This window comes from Phyllopteryx taeniolatus, chromosome 1 (genome assembly GCF_024500385.1).
Source record: "Phyllopteryx taeniolatus isolate TA_2022b chromosome 1, UOR_Ptae_1.2, whole genome shotgun sequence".
Taxonomy (NCBI): domain Eukaryota; kingdom Metazoa; phylum Chordata; class Actinopteri; order Syngnathiformes; family Syngnathidae; genus Phyllopteryx; species Phyllopteryx taeniolatus.
This window is the reverse complement of record NC_084502.1, coordinates 819,619-839,906: the sequence shown is the minus strand read 5'-3', so window position 1 is coordinate 839,906 and position 20,288 is coordinate 819,619. Positions and strand designations below refer to the sequence as shown.

General features: G+C 45.5%; 2 protein-coding genes across 9 annotated transcripts; both read right to left on the bottom strand.

The window, feature by feature from the left end:
• Positions 1-95: 95 nt before the first annotated feature.
• tafazzin (tafazzin, phospholipid-lysophospholipid transacylase) lies at positions 96-11,386 on the bottom strand. 7 transcript variants are annotated; one of them, XM_061779518.1, is made up of 10 exons: positions 11,177-11,386; positions 10,185-10,384; positions 5,595-5,723; positions 5,474-5,519; positions 4,234-4,469; positions 3,641-3,682; positions 3,504-3,566; positions 1,348-1,400; positions 1,185-1,262; positions 96-459 (listed from the first exon to the last, which is right to left on the bottom strand). In XM_061779518.1, exons 2-10 carry the CDS (start codon positions 10,291-10,293, stop codon positions 373-375), a joined length of 843 nt encoding a protein of 280 aa, XP_061635502.1. In that variant the 5' UTR covers positions 10,294-10,384; positions 11,177-11,386; the 3' UTR covers positions 96-372. The 7 variants fall into 7 exon arrangements, with proteins under 7 accessions (XP_061635502.1, XP_061635425.1, XP_061635837.1 ...); XM_061779441.1 differs by having other exon boundaries at positions 10,185-10,321; XM_061779853.1 differs by lacking the exon at positions 11,177-11,386 and having other exon boundaries at positions 1,348-1,419; positions 4,234-4,314; positions 4,384-4,469; positions 10,185-11,165.
• Positions 11,387-11,513: 127 nt separating this feature from the next.
• si:dkey-150i13.2 (mitochondrial carnitine/acylcarnitine carrier protein) lies at positions 11,514-20,008 on the bottom strand. Of its 2 annotated transcripts, XM_061779236.1 has the most exons (9): positions 19,787-20,008; positions 18,864-18,959; positions 18,592-18,719; positions 17,143-17,233; positions 14,272-14,389; positions 13,780-13,852; positions 13,555-13,664; positions 13,119-13,240; positions 11,514-13,046 (listed from the first exon to the last, which is right to left on the bottom strand). In XM_061779236.1, the coding sequence occupies exons 1-9, from the start codon at positions 19,886-19,888 to the stop codon at positions 12,984-12,986; spliced, it is 903 nt and encodes a 300-aa protein (XP_061635220.1). In that variant the 5' UTR covers positions 19,889-20,008; the 3' UTR covers positions 11,514-12,983. The 2 variants fall into 2 exon arrangements, with proteins under 2 accessions (XP_061635220.1, XP_061635306.1); XM_061779322.1 differs by lacking the exons at positions 18,592-18,719; positions 18,864-18,959; positions 19,787-20,008 and adding an exon at positions 17,365-18,520.
• Between the last annotated feature and the right edge of the window lie 280 nt (positions 20,009-20,288).

The window sequence follows — 20,288 nt, the reverse complement described above, 5'->3', positions numbered from 1 at the left end:
TGCAGCACAAGAAGTCCAACATGTTCCAATAATCGTGTGTGGTCCTCACATTGAATCGAAGAGGAAAACATGCTTAATATATAACCACACAAGGCTCCAAATATAAAATCTTTATTGGCATTGACACTGAGCGGGAAGGAAGGAGAAAGCCAACAAGAATGCTTTTTTTTTTTCAGGACAACAAATACGGACTGTGCTAAAAAATAATCATACACAGAAAGATGAGGTGAGAAGTAATAGAATGCAATCATAAAATGGAAAAAGAATCACGCTCATGTGTCCAAACGTAGATGATGTCACAAGATGTTCCGTCGGCATGTTTGAACACATTTGAAAGCAGTTCTGAGGTCCTTTGATAAAAACGACTCCCGCTCAGGAATTGTGGAGCGCCTCAGCTTGGACTTGAAGTCTCTGGAAGTCCGCCTGGATGACGTCCGTCAGCGTTTTTCTCATCTCGAGCTGCAATGGCAAATTGACGGAGAGGATGCGTGAACGTCTCCAAACCCACAACGCAAACGCACTCAAAGCGCATCGTACCGCCTCTCAAGTCGCACAACACTTATTCAGCCACAACAGGGGTTGTGCATTTTTCAAGAATCACCAGCATAGGCTCAAGAATTATAGACATTTTTACTGTATATGTTTATTTCTTGCCATAGTGAAATTGGCTCGTGTAAGGGGCGAATCCGTCTCACGCGGTGCGCCAGCTCTCTTCCCGCCCAGCTTCCGTTAGATTGACACGCCAGACAACTATTTGTATACAAACAATCAAAAGTCCATTTTCGATAATATGCCCCCTGTAAGAGAAGACGGCGAGTGGAGGAACTGACATCACATTTAAGATTCCGGCATCACCGTCACATTGTCCAAAATAAGGTAGAATGTTTCTTTTTTTTTTTTTTTTTTTATTTATGAAGAAGAGTCTTTTTACACTTGACAATTAAAAATGTTTGCCCCTTACATTCAATTGCGTGCCAAACTATTCTAAAAATGTTAAGGTTAGAAGGGGATAAAACCTCTGCTTGCCTTATTTTTTTCCATATATTCTAATACATTTTTTTAAATTATTAAACATAGAACAGGTCAAATTGACCCATGAACACAAATCAAACATACTGGCAAACTAGTCAGTACAGGAAAGGTTTTATGATGGTTTTCTAGCAGAGGACCCAATCTTGGCTCACCTGGTTCTTGTTGTCCGCTCGGAGCTTTTCCACGAGGTCTTTGAGGCCGAAAGGTTTCCCCACGAGAACGGTGATTCTCTGCGAGCATGCAAAGCACTTATGCGGAAGCTGACGTTGCTCGGGGGCGGGAGATTGCGGGAAAACGCGGAGACGTTGTTCCTACCTTGCCAATCCGAGGGATGTAGGGGCTCACATTGGGCAGGACATCGCTCAAGCCTGGCACAAAAGATGACGGCTGTTATCGTGTGTCCCGTCAAACGCAGTCAAAAGAGCCAAATGGTTTCCACAGAGAAGAGCAGAAGATATGCCTGTGAGTGCTGCTGGATTTTCTATTTGTATGTGCCGTGTTTATGCTAGTAAACAGTTATTTCATGGTTTAAAATGACCGAAATTGTGACACTTATTTCTGTTAACCTGTCTATGGCGTTTCCTATTGTATGTTAGCATTACACTAGCAAACTTCTGCTATCTGTCCACCAAACTAAACGCTGCACATTTGGGGAAGCCAGAACATGTACAAATACGAGCGAAAAGAAAAACTGTCAATCTGATTGTCAATCATTCATCAACTCCTCAAAGTATTCTTTCCATCTAGCTAGCACACTACTGGCACCAGCCAACACATTTACATCTGTATCCTTAATCACCCTAACCTGTTGCACATCCTTCCCATCTCTATTCCTTTGTGTGGCCAACCTGGAGAGATCCTTTTTTCCTTCTTTAGTGTACAACCTGGCATACATGTCATCATATGCCTCTTGTTTGGCTTTTGTCACCTCTACCTTTGCCCTGTGTCGCATCTCAATGTATTCCTTTCGCCTCTCCTCGGTCCTCTCAGTGTCCCACTTCTTCTTAGCTAACCTCTTTCCTTGTATGATTTCCTGTACTGTGAGGTTCCACCACCAAGTCTCCTTCTCTCCTTTCCTGCCAGAAGATTCAACAAGTACTCTCCTGCCTGTTTCTCTGATCACTTTGGCTGTCGTGGTCCAGTCTTCTGGAAGCTCCTACTGTCCACGAGAGCCTGTCTCAGCTCTTCTCGACAAGCCGCACAACACTCGTCCTGTCTCAGCTTCCACCACATGGTTCTCCGTTCTGCCTTTGTCTTCCTAATCTTCCTCCCCACCACCAGCGTCATCTTACACACCACCATCCTACGCTGTCTAGCCACACTCTCTCCTACCACTACCTTACAGTCGGTAACCTCCTTCAGATGACATCGTCTGCACAAGATGTAATCCACCTGCGTGCTTCTACCTCCACTCTTGTAGGTCACCCTATGTTCCTGCCTCTTCTGGAAAAATTTGTTCACTACAGCCATTTGCATCCTTTTTGCAAAGTCTACCACCATCTGTCCCTCCAAGTTCCTTTCCTGGATGCCCTACTTACCCATCACTTCTTCATCACCCCTATTACCTTGACCAACATGTCCATTACAATCTGCACCAATCTCGACTCTCTCTCTGTCTGCGATGCTCAGAACTACTTCGTCTAGCTCCTTCCAGAATTTCTCTTTCACCTCTAGGTCACATCCTACCTGTGGGGCATAACCGCTAATCACATTATACATAACACCCTCAATTTGAAGTTTCAGCCTCATCACTCGATCTGATACTCTTTTCACCTCCAAGACATTCTTAGCCAACTCTCCCTTGAAAATAACCCCGACTCCATTTCTCTTCCCATCTACACCATGGTAAAATAATTTAAACCCTGCCCCTAAACTTCTAGCCTTACTGCCTTTCCACCTGCTCTCCTGCACACACCTTTCTCCAAATCATCATGTCAACCAACTCCCGAGATTTTCCTGTCACAGTGCAAACATTCAAAATCCCCACATTCAGTTCTAGGCTCTTGTTCTAGTGCTTTCCTCTTCTCTTTCTGCCGAAGAACCGCTTTCCACCGCTCCTTCATCTTTGACCCACAGTAGCTGAATTTCGACCAGCGCCCTGCAGATTAACGGTGCCAGGGGCGGACATTGTTAACCCAGGCCACGACCGATCCGGTATGGAATTCTTTGAATGAACGCTCATATTTGTTTGGCAAAGTTTTAAGCCGTATGCCCTTTCTTACCCAACCCTCTGCATTTATCCGGGCTTGGGACCGGCCTACAGTTTGCTCTGGCTTGTGCCCCCCCCACAGGGCTGCATTTCAGTTCTGGCTTCATATAAATAATCAATTTACCAGTATTTCTTTTGAATAACTAAACATGACCTTTGCACATTTCTGGTGTAGAAACACAAAAGAGGAAGGTGGAGGAAGGCGACTGCAAATGCGAGATGATCTCGGGTCGACAAGAACAGCCGTGCGTGGCTCACTCACCCACGTGCCACAGCGGCAGGATGACGGGGTTGAGGGTGCACTCTGCTATTAGGCGTCCCACACCTAAAAGACGAGCGCTGGTGTGTGTAAGCCACGTGTTACAAGATGTGCGCACCAACGGCATGCGACGCACTCACCCCATTTCAACCTGATGAATTCTTCACTTGTGTTGATTTTACCTGTCAAGCAACGACATCAACATTACCGGAAAGCTGGCATATAAGCAGGAACCACGAAATAAAAAGTAAAAAACTGGAATGTTTTTCACTCAGAAGCCGCACGTTACACAAACTGTGCCGCCTCCTTTGGCGTGCGTGCCTTTAGCCAGACGAGTTGATCGATGATGTCGAGAAGTCCATTTCTAAACTCCAGCAATTAAATTTTTTTTCCCCACAGAGCAGAGAATTTGCCTGTGGGTGCTGTTGGATGTTCTATTTTGTATGTGTAGCACTGCAACGGTTGTTTGGTGGTTAGAAATAACTGCAATAGCGATGCTAACATCTATGGAGTTTTCCATCGTTTGTTAGCATTAAAGCAAGCGGATTTAAGTTAGCCTACTGATAATGGCAGTGATGCTGTGTCGAAAGTGGTTTTAATTAACAATTATGACAACTAGTGAAATAAACTGGGTTTTTACACGATATTCTTGTTTACTGAGATGTACCTGTACATGGTTTTAAAGCGAGTGCAACAATCCATTCTGCATTCCAAACGACATCTCAAGTCTTACCTTCAGGGAAAATATGCACCCACTCCCCTCTGTTCAACTTGTCCAGAATAAAATCCATGCCTTTCTGGTAAACACCGTCGCCTGAAAGAAGGAAGCCGTGAAACAGCAACGACCAACTGACGAAGAGGCGGAAGCGAAGGCGGCGCTCACCTCTACAGACGGGCACGCATTTTCCTCGGCTGAAGAATCGCGAGTGCAACTCTCTTGTGAAGCAAATGTCCGACGCTGCTGGAGTCCTGTTGGAAGAAAAGTCAATCGAACAGCTTGTTTCTTAAATAATAAACCTGAAACCATGACCCTTAGATGGTACATATTATGGGAATTTCGTGAATTTTGCACAGTGGAACCTCAATTGAACGGACCCCTGATTTAACACGTATCAGATGCAAAGTACTAGTGCAATGAGCCCATGGCTAATTACAACGTGTCCCCCGAGAAGCACGCAAATTAGCTATGTGGTCACGAGCACGCCAGTGAGGGGGCATGTGCGAGTTCAAATCCCGGCCCGGAGAGGTAAGTTTAGATAAACTTTCAAACTTTTCAAACATTTTCAAGTTTTTCATATTTCTTTACAATTACTTTGTACTATATTGTGTTATTTAGGCCATGAAAAAATGCATAAAACAATAATTATGTACTGTATGGTTGTTTCTAGGCCATGAAAAAAGTGCTTCAATGTAACGGACAATCGGCTGTAACGGATGACCCCCCAATTGGTCCGTTAAATCGAGGTTCCACTGTATATCGGCTTTTCCTCTGGAGTGCCTGCCCACCCATTAAGTGTGAAATTACACAACCAAATGAATCTTTTGGTCATTATGTCTGAAAATGTGTCTGCAAACGAGCCCTTCTGCACCTCTGTGCTACTAACACAGGCAAGCCACACACAGTTGAGTTGAGTGACGTCATATGTTGAGCTAGGCTAGCGAAGTTCCAGAGCGCACCATTTCAAAACCAAAAGGTAAGCAAACCTGCAGTAATAGCCCTGATTAGCGTGAGCGAACAGTGATACCGGCATTACCTTCTGAAAATAATCTCATAATAATTGTGAAAATAAACTGAGATTTGATTTGAAGACCATCTCGCCCAGCCCTACGTTCAACTTTTGGGCCCATGTTTAAAGCACTGTTGTAAACACACACGCATGCACGCACGCACACACACAATGTGAGTACGTTTCAGGTAAAAATTAATCGAGAAAAATTATCCATGTGAAAGTGGAAGTTGAAGGAAAACTTACCATCGCATCTTGTTAAAGTTCCACAAATGCCTCAGCTTCAGGATGCCTACCGCACACAAACAAACACAGAAAGAAATAAACACACAAAGTTTGTTTATTTTCCTTCCAGGTGGACTCTCACCCCAGACGTGCGGGTCGTCCATACACGACTGGTGATTGGACAGTGTGATAAGGGGCGTGTCAGCGGGCCGCTGGTCGATCAGCTCCAACAGAACCTCGTGGTTGTGCACCGTCAGGCAGTTCATGTGCTCTACGGGAGGAACCACAAAGATGGCGAGTGACGATAAGGTTCTGACAGGGATAAGGGCACGCTTGCAAAATTGGGGGAAAAAAAATATTGGGAATAACCAGGTAGTTATACACTTGAATGTTGGTTCTTAACAGGGAACTTACAAATATATCCATCCATCCATCCATTTTCTGTACCACTTATCCTCACAAATAGATTTTTTCCTCTCCTTGAGCCGTCACCTTATTGTGGTGGAGGGGTTTATGTGTCCCAATGATCCTAGGACCCAAGTTGTCTGGGGCTTCACGCCCCTAGTAAGGTCACCCATGGCTAACAGGTCCTAGGTGAGGGACCAGACAAAGCACGGCTCCAAAAACCCCTATGAAGAATACATTAACTGGATCTAGGTTTCCTTTGCCCGGACGCGCATCACCGGGGCCCCCCTCTTGAGCCAGGCCTGGAGGTGGGGCTCGAAGGAGAGCGCCCGGTGGCCGGGCCTGCACCCATGGGGCCCGGCCGGGCACAGCCCGAAAAGGGTAACATGAGTCCCCCTTCCCATGAGCTCACCATCTGGGGGAGGGGCCATAGGGGTCGGGTGCAGTGTGAGCTGGGCGGTGGCCGAAGGCAGGGACCTTGGCAATCCGATCCCAGGATTCAGAAACTGGCTCTAGGTACGTGGAATGTCAGCTCTCTGGCAGGGAAGGAGCACGAGCTGGTGTGTGAGGTTGAGAAGTTCCAACTAGATAGAGTCGGGATCACCTCCACAAACGGCTTGGGCTCTGGTACCAGTCCTCTTGAGAGGGGTTGGACTCTCTTCCACTCTGGAGTTGTCCACGGTGAGAGGCGGCGAACAGGTGTGGGTATACTTATTCCCCCACGGATCAGCGCCTGTACGTTGGGGTTCACCCCGGTGGACGAGTGGGTAGCCTCCCTCCGCCTTCGGTTGGGGGGACGGGTCATGACTGTTATTTGTGCATCGGCACAAATAACAGTCCAAGGACTCCAAAAAGAGTGCCCACTCTTTTTGGAGTCCTTGGAGGCGGTGCTGGAGAGCGCTCCCGCTGGGGACTCCATCGTTCTGCTGGGGGACTTCAATGTTCACGTGGGCAATGACAGTGAGACCTGGAAGGGCGTGATTGGGAGGAACGCCCCCCCCCCAAACAGAACCTGAGCGGTGTTCTGTTATTGGACTTCTGTGCTCATCACGGATTGTCCATAACGAACACCATGTTCAAGCATAAGGGTGTCCACACGTACACTTGGCACCAGGACACCCTAGGTCGCAGTTCGATGATCGACTTGCGGCCGCATGTCTTGGACACTTGGGTGAAGAGAGGGGCGGAGCTGCCAACTGATCACCACCTGGTGGTGAGTTGGCTCCGATGGTGGGGAGAAGATGCCGGTCTGACCTGGCAGGCCCAAACGTATTGTGACTGTCTGCTGGGAACGTCTGGCAGAAAAAACCCCTGTCAGAAGGAGTTTCAACTCACACCTCCGGCAGAACTTTACCCACGTCTCAGGGGAGGCGGGGGACATTGAGTCAGACTGGGGCATGTTCCGCGCCTCTATTGCAGAGGCAGCCGACCGGAGCTGTGGCCGTAAGGTGGTCGGTCCCTGTCGTGGCAGCAATCCCCAAACCCGTTGGTGGACACCAACGGTGAGGGATGCCGTCAAGCTGAAGAAGGAGTCCTATCGGGCCTTTTTGGCCTGTGGCACTCCTGAGGTAGCTGATGGGTACCAGCTGGCCAAGCGAAATTCAGCTTCGGTGGTCGCTGAAGCAAAAACCCGGACATGGGAGAAGTTCAGTGAGGCCATGGAGAACGACTTCCGGATGGCTTCGAGGAAATTCTGGTCCACCATCCGGCGTCTCAGGAGGGGGAAGCAGTGCACCATCAACACTGTATATAGTGGGGATGGGGCGCTGCTGACCTCGACTCTGGACGTTCTGAGTCGGTGGGGAGAATACTTCGAAGACCTCTTCAATGCCACCAAGACGCCTTCCCATGAGGAAGCAGAATCTGGGTTCTCTGAGGCAGGCTCTCCTATCTCTGGGGTTGAGGTCACCGAGGTGGTTAAAAAGCTCCTCGGTGGCAAGGCCCCGTGGGTGGATGAGATTCGCCCGGAGTTCCTAAAGGCTCTGGCTGTTGTGGGTCTGTCCTGGTTGACACGCCTCTGCAACATTGCGTGGACATCGGGGACAGTGCCTCTGGATTGGCAGACTGGGGTGGTGGTACCTCTTTTTAAGAAGGCACGTCCCACTGGGAGGAGACCCCGGGGACGCCCCAGGACACGCTGGAGAGACTATGTCTCTCGGCTTGCCTGGGAATGCCTCGGGATCCCCTCGGAAGAGCTGGAGGAAGTGGCCGTGGGGTGGGAGGTCTGGGCTTCCCTGCTGAAGCTACTGCCCCCACGACCGGACCTCAGATAAGCGGAAGACAATGGATGGATGGATGGATGGAAAATATATATTAGCCTCATCTTGAATAAAACCGAAAGATTTTATTCTGTAATTTCAGGTAATTTTTCCAATCACACTTTTGAGCCCAGACCACAAGACTGTTGAAGCCACACATTTGAAGTGAAGTAAGTTTTGATAATGTTATGCGCTGCAGTGGAATCTCGGATTTGGAATTTCATTTGTTCCGTGACCCTGTTTGCAACACGAAAGGTTTGCAAATTGAGGTAATGTTTCCTATTGAAACAAATGGAAACGCAATTAATTCGTTCCCGCTCCAAAACAACATTCATGTTTTTGTTCTTCAGTAAAGGAATTGAATTTTCAATAAAATACAGGGTGTCCCCAAAAATTTGACATCATTTCATCGTTCAATGGCAAAGCCAAGTCTGGCTAAAATGATCTCAAATTTTCACGAGAAGTTTGACCAAGTTTAAAGAAGACATACATTTTCTTTCACAATTTAAAACAGTTCCCAGTTTTCTTCATAACATTTCGGTGACATGATTTTGTCAAAATCCAATTAAAGCAGACTTCAAATCTACTAGAAATCCACTCGGTTTTTGGTGGGGCATTTCTGTCTCATGCAAATGAGACACATTGATGAAAATGATGGTTTTTATTACCATGACAACAGTGGGCGGAGCTTGGGTGTTTCCAATTTGGCTTTTTGCTCTCAGGCAGCCAAAACTAAAGAGAAAAGCGAGCCTCCATGGTGACAAAGTGAAAGCATAATTTGTATTTTAACTCATAGATGCAGCACTTCCTCATTCAAATTTGGCTTTGTGATTAAACTTTGAAATGATGTCAAATTTTGGAGGACAACCTGTATTTAAAACTTGACAAAGTGGAATATTCCAGTGATGTTAGGAGATGTGCAGATTCCTCGAGGCGTGTGTCAAGTAATGGAGGGGGCGTTTCCGCAAAGCGCGTATCGAGTCTTGCTGCGGAAGTGATGACGTCTGAAGTCTCGCTGGCCGGCTGTACCACGTGACCGATTCGCGAAGCGTTTCAGGGTTTGCCGCGAGGTTTGACGGCAATCTCAGCCCCTCATGCAGGCTCCATTCAAAATGTTTGTGTGTGTGTGTGTTTTTCTATATAGAGTTGCGGTTAGCTCAGTTTGGATAAAGACTGTGTAGTTTGTATAGGCTAATAGAATTTGAAGCTGTTGACAGCAGTTTGGACACAGCTTGGATAGTAGATAGCGAGCGATTCCATACGTCACTCCCCGGAAAGAGGCTGATGCCCGCTAACCCGGCACCCTGGTCTAATAGCCCACCGGTTGGTGCACTCGACTCTCAACCTGGGGTATGGTGGTCGCCTGAGTTCGAACCCCAAGCAGGACCGCGCCGCATAAGGAAATATCATTGAGGCTTATCAATTACCTAGGTTTATCAAAAACTGAATTTTCAACCGTTTCTTATTTTATTCATGGGGAAAGTATTTATTGTGTCCACAGAAAGCAAAATAAAACAAAAGCTCACTGGGAGAGAAGAAATTACTGTACCACCATTTCAAAAATCTTGCTCTTGAATGAATCACTTAACATAAAAATGATGATAAACTGTTATTTCTAAATAAACACTTTCAAAATCCTCTGCCCTCTTAAGCCCATGCCATTTTCCCAAAGTGACAGAAAACAAAAACATGATACAACCTGCCATACCAGTGATGATGAACATTTTAAGCACACGGAATATGTTGAAAAATAATTGATTTTACACTTCAAGTTGGGCAATTACTTGGTCAAACATTGTTTTGTAATATATTAGTCATTCACGAGAGCCAAAAAGACGCAAAAATACAACGCAGCACATACTCTATGTGGTAAAGATCCAGCTGCAATGACGCATCGGGAAATGAACCATGAATCCAACCAATGGCTGAAGCGTTACAATGCTTCATGAAGCTTCATCTTGCCATCACTAGAATATTCTATGGAACCTAATATGGAAGATTTCCAAAATTTGACATAGAATTCCCCCCTGGAACCATAACCACTGCTTGCCGCAACACATGCAACTTACTGGTCCACAAGTAGGAGTAGGAGCCCACCATGCCCATGATGAGCGAGCCGGAGAGCCTCCACGCCAACGTCGGGCATTGCGGGAACGGCCACTTGACCTCCAGCGGCATCTCGGCTCTCCACACGCACTACATTCACCTGGCGTGACACGTGGGACGACAAAACACGGGATGGATGTTTTCTGCAGCATTGCATATGGCTCTGGAAACACAACCAAACGGCGTACATCGTTTTGGTGGCATGCTGGCTTCTAATAAGGAGAAGAGCACCTGATGATTGCCATTGCAACCCGGAACACATATCATTGGACCAGCCAGGACACCTCTCGAGAACATTCTGACTGTCAGCACAGACTGAAGTGGAAAAAGTGCATTCTCTTATTGTGCAGTACACTAAGAGTGAACACAATCCGTTCCGAGTACCTGGTTGACGTTGTGAATTTTGATCTTTATGAATCTGTGAAGTTTCTCTGCATGTTTTGCTTTTATGCAATGATCATGAAAACAAGCCGCTTTTATTTTCCTCATTCTCCAACTAAAAGTTTAAGTGAAGTCATTTCGTAACAGCCAACGGGTGATTGTTGTGTTAGCCACGGTATATTATGCATTATAAATTCACACATAAGACCTGAGCTCGAGCGATCCAAGCGTCATTTTCAGAGTGCACAATAATAAAACAATCTCAAAAATATGATCTACTGTGTGTTGAAGTTGCACACACAAAAGGCAACAAAAGGCTTCTGTAGTAGTTTGCCTGTAAATATTCGCGTTCGTTGCCTTCATTTCATTCTCAGGACATTGAGTCGATCAAAACTGGTCAGTTCAAGTCAAACTAAAGGTTGCTACCGAGTAAACAGTAGGTTTAAGTCACCTCGCAAAACTTAAACGGAAATTCGGTGACGTTTCGTAATATGGACGACATAATAATCCTTTTAATCACTGCAGTATGAGAATGGGACGCACAAACTAGAACAAATGTAAACATTTACCTCACCTTTTTTTCAGTTAACAGGCTAACGGCGAAACCCGGAAGTGAATTGCCGCTTGCAATTGTGGGAACCGAAGTTTATTTTTTTCCCTCTCTAAAAGAACATGACGCTACATTGCATACGAGGTTACTGCATTACATATGCATAATGTTATGAAAATGTACGGTTTGTTATGTTTTCACAACGACTTTAAACAACGAAACAATAACGAAAAAAAATGTTCACGCTTCACTTCCGGTGTTGAGAAACAATGGCTGCTGGGTAATTTATACTGTGGATGTGGACACGAGCTGAGCTTCCTCACTGCATCTGAATACTTCATCAAGAAGAACAAACTTCAAGTTCGTGCTTTATAACGATTTATTTGGTACTTTGACTCTGGTCACAGTATACAAAAAGAGTATTTGATTTACTACAATATATCTTGCCAGTAGTGCCATGGTTGTTGGTTTATTATTTTATTTTCTTGTGGTTCCCCCCCCCCCCACACACACACACCCCTTTCATTAATATGCAACAGACAGTACATACCAACGTCATTATTTGTATATAGGAATAAAAATGCATTTATATTATTATCGTGGAGATAGGGGTAGGAGTAAATAAGTTTTTACTTCTTCCTACTCCTTTGTGAATACGCATAATTTAACTTGACTTTATAAATTCCATTTTATTTTAATATTGGCTCTTTTATTCTCTTTTTGTTATTCTTACATGTTCATAATAAATACATTTAATCAAAAAACATAGACAAACAAGCATTCAGACATGAACAGTTTAGTCTTCGGCTAACCTAATGCATCATTTGGCAAGGAATCATATGAAAATTGTGCTTTTAAATTCAAAAAAAACTTTATTGAAAAGGTTCACTAAACTGCACATGCAATCCCACTTTAAAATGATTTAAATAAACGATCAGCACCAAAAACCTACCAAGTCAAACAAAAAGGCGTAAAAATCGAGAGCCCCAGACTTGCAACGGGGGGTATTAATCAGCTACAAGTGGAACGTCATGTGACCATACCCGGAAACGTGATAGCTGACTTCCTGTGCATGCTACCCTAACGAGCATGACTGCATTTTTATAGACGTAATTGTTTGAAGCCGAACTTGCTGATATTTAGTTTTCTTTACGACTGGTGTCCCCGGACAACACTTCATTATATGTACAGTTTCATTTATAAATACCAAAATTAATATATAAACACGAATGAAACTTAAACATTGAGTATTGTCATCTTTGGTAGCTCTTTGGTGACATCTTGTGTTTAAAAAAAAAAAAACATTGTACAGGTGCTTTGTCACGGTCCCATTCACCATTCACCCGAACCGGGAGGAAGTGCTTCGACCTGTTTTGCCAAATACGGAACTAGGTTGCGCAAATTGGAGTGCACCTTGGCTATAAAATACAATAAGACGTCCTAACGTAACTTTTGATTACTCATTTTTTTACGGGTTAAATGGCTATCTGTAATGATTTCTTTGCAATGCCACTCTATTCAGAATATCTCAGTCGCTCAAATAGAATAAATTCAATCATACTATACCTGTCCAGTGAATACCTTTAGGCCTGGACTCTACTTCTAACTTATCTTTTTGCAAGAACGTGTACATGTTAGCCCAGCTGGTCAGTTCAGAGCCACAGCTACTTTGTGGCCACAAATGAGCATTTTGTACACACGATATTGTGGCCGCAATTTACAACGTTTCTCCCCATGAGATGTCTGGGGCTCCGTGTAAACGTGATTACAAATAATGCAATTGCGCAGAGGCACGTTCCAAGCACTTAGTTGGCCAGCGAAGTTGGCTGGTTCACCAGCCAGGGGCCAGCCAGTTCAAAGCCTTCAAGGCCACTTCGAAGCCCAAGAAACAAGCCTGGAAAGGGGGAGAGAAAGAGATTTAGATGGCGTCTTAACAGCAAAGGAGCGCAAGAGAAGGGAGTCGTACGGCGTTGGCGGGGAAGGCACGGAGAAAGACGGCGTTGAAGCCTTTGTAGAGCGCTTTGGCGCCTTCTTCTCGAAGCAGCGTCCTCAAGACGTCCACCAGTCCTCTGTACTTGCCGTCTGCGGCTGTCCACGCACGCGCACACACATCAGTTCAGAAGTTAAAGAATACAAAAGTCAAAGAAAACCATATGACTTCCTACGATTGAAAAATAAATGCAGTTCCATACATACTGTATAACTGAAGATATGGCTGTGCACAAAAAAAGCAACATCATTTTGTTTTCTTATTTTTTTTTTGGGGTGGGGGGGTCTTTATGTTCATATGTATGGTTTATGCCGAAACTATGAAAACAAAACATTTATTCACGATTTCTACTGAATGCATCTGCCAACCGAGGCAGTCCTCAGGGATTGAAAAGCGAGTGTTCCGGCATCACCTGTCTGAAAGTTGGACTTGAGGACGTCTGGGGGAAGCGCGATGGTCCAGTTCAAGATTCCAGCCACGCCGCCGGCGAGCAGGATGTAGGCGGCGCCAAGCTGGGAAACACTGACAAACACACACACAACACACGCACGCGCAAGCAAGCACAGAGTGACGCTAAAATCAGCTCAAATAATTGATATCATTTTCAACATCAAATCCTTTATATTGCTAATAATACCTTTGACCTTCTGGAGTCAGGAGGTCTTTCAGGTATTCATAAGTCAGGAAATATAGACCGTTAGAAGGCACATCTGGGAGATGGAAAATATGAGTAGACAAAACATGATGGAAATATGCAACATTAGAGGTGGACTGATTATATATGATGTGAATGTTGTAAAAAAAAAAAAAAAAAACATTTAAAAAAATGTAAATGTTCTCTATACCTCTAACATAGCATACTGTATTTACCCTATATTTGATGTTGGCCTGTTAGCTGTATAAAACATATTATAGAAATGGGGTACAGATGATGTATAAAGAATGTTAAATATGGTTTCAATACAGCATTAGCGGTAAATACATTAAGTATGATGTAAATATGCTACATTAGCGGTGTATAGAACATGGAACGTGCCATTAATATGAAGAAGTGGTGACACCAACAATAAATATGAGGCAAATAAGCCAGATTGGAGGTGTATGGAGCTCATATTGAGAGTGAGCGAACCTCTGATGAGTGTCAGCAGCGTCCCTTTGTAGACGCTGCGGATGCCCTGTTCCTTGTAGAGACGTGTGGCGCAGTCAAGAGGGCCGGAATATTTGGACGGGCCACCGCCGGCCTGCACCTGCACAGCACCGCACGACAACACGTCACCTACGTGCGTCTAATTTTGGCCCATTGACCCCATCCGGAACTGTGGTTCTCTAACTGGACTCTGGCGACCCCCGGGGGGTTAGCGTGTTCCGCAAAAGAATTTGCAAAAGAAATGATGATGATGTGTCTTTTGTTGTTAAAGCGCATACCTATGTATGGGATCGGCGTGGCAATAAGACAAACATAAAAATAAAATTTAAAAATCTTAAAAAACTCTTTATAGTTTGGCTTTGGGCCAATTAAAAGCTCTGATATGATTGTGACGTATTATCACACGTCAAGTTGTATTTCACTTATACTATATATTCATATATGTGTAAGTGACACGGCACAAGCTTTTACATAGTATGCAGTATTCCTATATATTGTGTGCCCCTCGCTCGAGTAGCGTTATAACACGCCGCGCACAAAGTCTGTTGGCTTGTCATATTGGCAAAAGTACAGACGACAGTACTGACAAGTAATGCGTGGGTCTTTTTTCCTTCTCCCCAGTGCATAGTAACCATAATAGAGTGGTAGGTACACACAAGGAAATGCTCACCTCTTGTCGGCGCCACTTCGCTGCTGCGAGATTTAGTTCTCTTGCTGGCGGTGGAGGTCCCGGTGGCCGTAGGAAAAATAGTTGGCACCGCAGCTGGTTGCAGCCCCTACCTCTGTATCCAATGCTTTCTGCTAAGTCTTACTCAAAACACGCCGGTTCGAAGTGATCGGCACACTTTGGAATGCTTGCTAGGCACCCGTAGCCGACCACGTTTCTTCCCCTGTCGATTGACTTTCCCTATCCACTGGTCACGTATTCCTTTTTCACGTGGAAAGCCAACAAAAACCTCTTGCCACTGCCTGAACCATTTGTACAACCAAATGCCACACAATAAACCATCGTGACGTCGTTAAATCATACGACAACAAATTTGCAAGGACGGGAACAACAGCCGAATGAACAGGCTGTTTGGCTCGTGTGACGTCACGGCGCCGGAAAGAGACGAAGACCGGAAGGCGCTGGATGCAAAAAATAGAAGGCGCATTCTGCATCATATTTATGGATTTAACTTTTGTGTATCTGCTATATAATCATTTCGAAATGGCAGATGTGGTTTGTAAAGGGGTTCTAGAGTTAGCAAGAAAAAAATGAAAATCTTTGTCCCCTGACCTTCATAACAAATGAATCGTGTTAGGAATGTGCTAATGACTATACAGTATAACTGGGCATGACAAGAAACTGGCTAGACCGGGGTGAGCAAACTACGGCTCGCGGGCCACGTCCGGCCCGCCAAAGATTGGTACAGAATCCCCCGAATCATCAAATTCAGGACGACATTTATTTGACCTTGTCCTGTAATGCCGAGTGGTTCCACTAGGTTGTCCTGTAATGCCCAGTGGTTCCACCAGGTAGCGCAGTAGGTACAGTGATCCATTGAGTTGACTTGGGCTGTTCTCTTTTTACTCTGCTATGGCTCTGAACCCTTTTTCAACCACGAGTGGACCAAAGAGAAGAAAAGTCGACACTGAGCGCTGAGCAGTGTTTCACACGTTACTCCCAAACTCTGGCATTTTGGGAAACGAGCAAAAGTAATCCATTACTTTCCCCAGGAGAGTAACCAGACTGCACACATAGACACAGTGGCCTTCATGGACCACAATCGGCATCCATCCATCTATCTATCAGTTAAGAGTCTTTAGAGAAGTTTACTGAGAATAGTGTGCTGGTTTATGTTTAGGTACTTACGGTACTGTGTTGTCAGGTCTATTCTGCACTAAGTTGCTGCTTTAAAACTAATATTTCAGTTATTGGGTCATGTTGATGTAACTGTAACTTGTGTGGCGTGCAATACCAAGTAATGGGTACAGTTAAGCTAATGCTTTTTTTTTTTCTTGTACTGTGGATAAGTGATATTCCTGCCACTTGGCAGCTGCTGAAAGTAACTAAATAGTTAAAAAACATTTCTAATGTGGTTACTTTTGAAATCAAGTAATCAGTGAAGTAACTAAGTTACTTTTTCAAGGTAACTGTGGCAATAGTGGTGCTGAGCATTTAATATAGAATGGACTGCTAAATACTTTTTCACTGAAGTCCGGTCAAAGGCTGCACGTCTAATTTGTTAACAAAGCGTTGCGGTTTTTGAGGAATATAACATCAGCCGTCACTTTTCTCCCAAGCGTGCTGATTATGCTAACAGCCAATCAACGCAGGAACCGACGGCTACTGCTCAGCGGTTAAAAATCAAGCTCGCGGGCTCAGCAAAACACCTTTATCTGACAAACTGACCCTGAAACAGGAGCCACGGGAGCTGCAGATGGAACTGACTGATCTCCAATGTGATGAAGATAAAGAGAAGTTCAACTCTAAAACTGGATGAGTTTTATGCTTCATTTAGCAAAAATCCGAAAGATGGCACAGATGTTTGCCTCGAAACGTGTGTGAACGGACGTTTAGTGTGATGAACACCAACAAAACATCCTACAGATCCCAGCTGAGTGATGAACACCTCACGTGTTCTGAGAATTGCCACAACAACACTAACAGCAGACTTTGATGCACCGGCAAAAAAAACAAAAAACCTAACGTCTCGCAATAAACAGCTTCAAAGACAAATGTGTAACGTCGCTCCACTCAAACATGGACTGATTAACCAAGACCCCCCGAAAAGCCCCCGCGGCCCCTCCCCCAGCCACCTGACATACATCACGTTCTGGTGGCCTCACCACGTCAGACTTCGGACTTACCTGCAGTAAGCATTTAATCCTCTCTCCCGGAGCCACGATGACTGTTGTGAAGACCCCCGCCAGACATCCGGACAGGAATATCTGAGTGTGCCTGAACACAACAACACAAAGACAATCACCTGACAGCAGAAGTAGCTTTTATACACACGCTACCCATTGTTCATATCTTGACAGCATATTTCGTGTCTCCATCCACATCTCTAATGTAGCATATTTACTGACATTATACTTAATACCAGGAAAGTAAACAAATGTTCTGGAGAAACAAGAGGCCCTTGCAATTGAGCGGCAGCTGAAATTGTGACACACATAAAATGAGGGGTGGGGGTGCTGGGCTGAGACTTGCCGATGTGGGGGTGGGGGCGGCGGCGGCGTCTCACACGAGCGAATAACATCAGAGGGCACGGCAATGTCGACATTTATATTTAGACGCGGCTTTCAAGGAACACTCGCCACCTTAACGAGGTCACATCAGAACAACACAGTCACATGTTTGCCGGCTTGTCACGTAAAACCTGGTGAACCTATGGAACTAACTTCCGACGGGAACGAAACCCACGTTTTAAAGCTTGTGCTCTTAATACAGATTTCGTGTGCCTTGCTAGCGTGCGCATGCGAGGTGAAAACTAAAGCTCTTCGTCTGATTCCTGGGCAGACAGGATTACAAAGCGGGTCACTACAGTTCAGTCTCTTTCATTATGTCAATGCTATAAAAAAAAAACATTGGTGTGTTAATTGTCACCTCATTCATCAAAATGAAGGCTGGCTGCAACGACACATTGGCCGAATTCCACTTTCGTTTGCGTAGTTATGGAGAGAGCAGTCTTTTATCACCAGTGCAAGTTTCATTTCAAGTACCGGTTATTTCAAAAACGGCACCAATTAAAGATTTGATTGGCTTGGGCAAAAATAAACAAAGTTTGATGCTATATCTGAAAATTCTTGCCATGTACCTCTCCCGGCTACAGCCAATCATCCTAAATATTCACTAGAGACAAGTAGCATACAAACACACGCACACACACACACACACACATGGCGTCACAGCTTCTTTTGTTCTTGCTTACTCGTGTGACAAACGAAGTGAAAAAACTCTCTTTGTTATTTTGTAGAAATATTCAACAATTCTGTGTGTAAGGGTACTGAAATATTATTTATTACGGAATAAATTACAAGATGTGCCCTTTTTTCTCACTTGAGCCCCGTCCCCCACCCAAATGTCCGTGCATGTTTATTATTATTATTATTATTATTTGGCTATCAAAAGCCATTTCTAAATGTTGTTTCAGCTGCTTCATGGAATAAAATCAGTGTTCAGATGTTCGGGATGTCATGAAAGCGAAACATATTTGCAAAGTCGCCGTGCGCTTTATAGATGATGCTTAGCGTGACGGTCAAGACTTCCAGGTTGCGGGGGTCAAGGTTCAAGGTGTGTGTATTTGTACTAACGTTAGCGCTCGGCTGGGCTCGGTCCGCTGGAGCCGCTTCCCCAAACCGAAGCCGAAGAAACTGATGGCCATCATGGGCGCCGCACCCACCAGAGGTGCGCCCATGCCTTTGTACAGGCCCAGGATGCCCTACGCGTGCCCACACACACACAAACACACACACACAGTTAGAACCAAAGTAACACATTTTTAGCCACAACAGCGAAGTCACGTTGTTCCATTTTGCTCTTTTTTTCCAAACAACAGCAAATCAACGCGTGCGTTTCCATTGACCTCTTTGGAGATGGTCTTGCGAAAGCAGTCCAAGGTTCCCGTGTAGGCGACGTAGCTAGAGAGCGAGGAGACTTTGGGCTGAGTCTGGAGTCTCACCTAACACGACACGACACAACACGACACGACACAGAACCTTCTCAGGCCTTCGAATCGACGGCAAGTGGACCGTTCCGGTTGTCTCGGGCAACATTTGGCCTCTCATCCCAGCTGGCAGCTAACGCGTAAGGCTCGTTAGGACGGTGGGCGGACGCAGCGCTGTCCTCCTAACTGGCCTGGCGCCCGCTTGGATGACGGGTTTAACCGACTCCGACTAGAACAGAGCACTTGCCATCGAGTGAAGTGACCTGGATAAATGAAAACATTCGGTTCAAGTTGGTCTCTTTTGTTGTTCGTCCATTCATAAGGCTTAACTTCTTTTTACTCTTGCTTGACAGTGAAAAATGAAATCAGTCACTCGCGCCACATTTGACTTGTGTTGGAAAACGAACTACACTTGCTCCTTTGACATGAAGTTCAAGTTGTGATGACGTAGCGCTCGCGCGCCCTCGTCGTGATGACGTCACGCGCGTGCTGGAGCCCGTCGTCGTTGTCTGGAGGATCTTTCCATACATGATCTAAAAAGACAAGATCTGTCTAACATGGAATAAGACAAAACGTTTCCTGTTCAGATCAAGTCGGATTTCTTTTTGCACAACACAGGAACGACGTCCAAACTCGACGCATGAAGGCCGGAGCCTTTCCCCCCCCCCCCCCCCCCCCCCCTTTTGATATTAACAGCAAAACCAAACCAAAGAAAACAGCGGCTGTCTGCGGCCGGTCAACGAAAGTTGCGGCTCGTGCCGTTTGAAGCCGATTTGTGGAATCAATCTCCTGGAAGCCTGAGAAGCAAAGAAATCGCCAAGAAGCGCGAGAGTCGCGGTCACCTTGATGGTGTCCAGCGGGTGTCCGGCCAGCAGCAGGCACGCGCCGCCGACCCCCCCGGCCACAAAGTTCTTGAGCGGAGAAACGCTTGGCTCGTCCCCCATCCTCTCGCCCGCATGGCCCGCGCCGAGCAGCCCACTGTGGACCCCCGCCTGATGTCTTTTGTTTTCACACTGTCAAAAGAGGTTCCAGGTGTTTAGAAGGGGCGTTCCGGCACGCAAAATCGCCCCGCCTAGACTCCGCCCACAGTCACGCCCCCAGCCACGTCATCATCACGTGCAACAACAATCATAGGAAACATTCTTCTTTTCCTTTTGGCTTGTCCCTTTAGCGCATCATCCTTTTCCATGTCAGCCTGTCTCCTGCATCCTCCTCTCGAACACCAACTGCCATCATGTCTTCCCTCACGACATCCATCAACCTTCTCTTTGGTCTTCCTCTTGCTCTCTTGCCTGGCAGCTCCATCCTCATCCTTCTACCAATATACTCACTATTTCTCCTCTG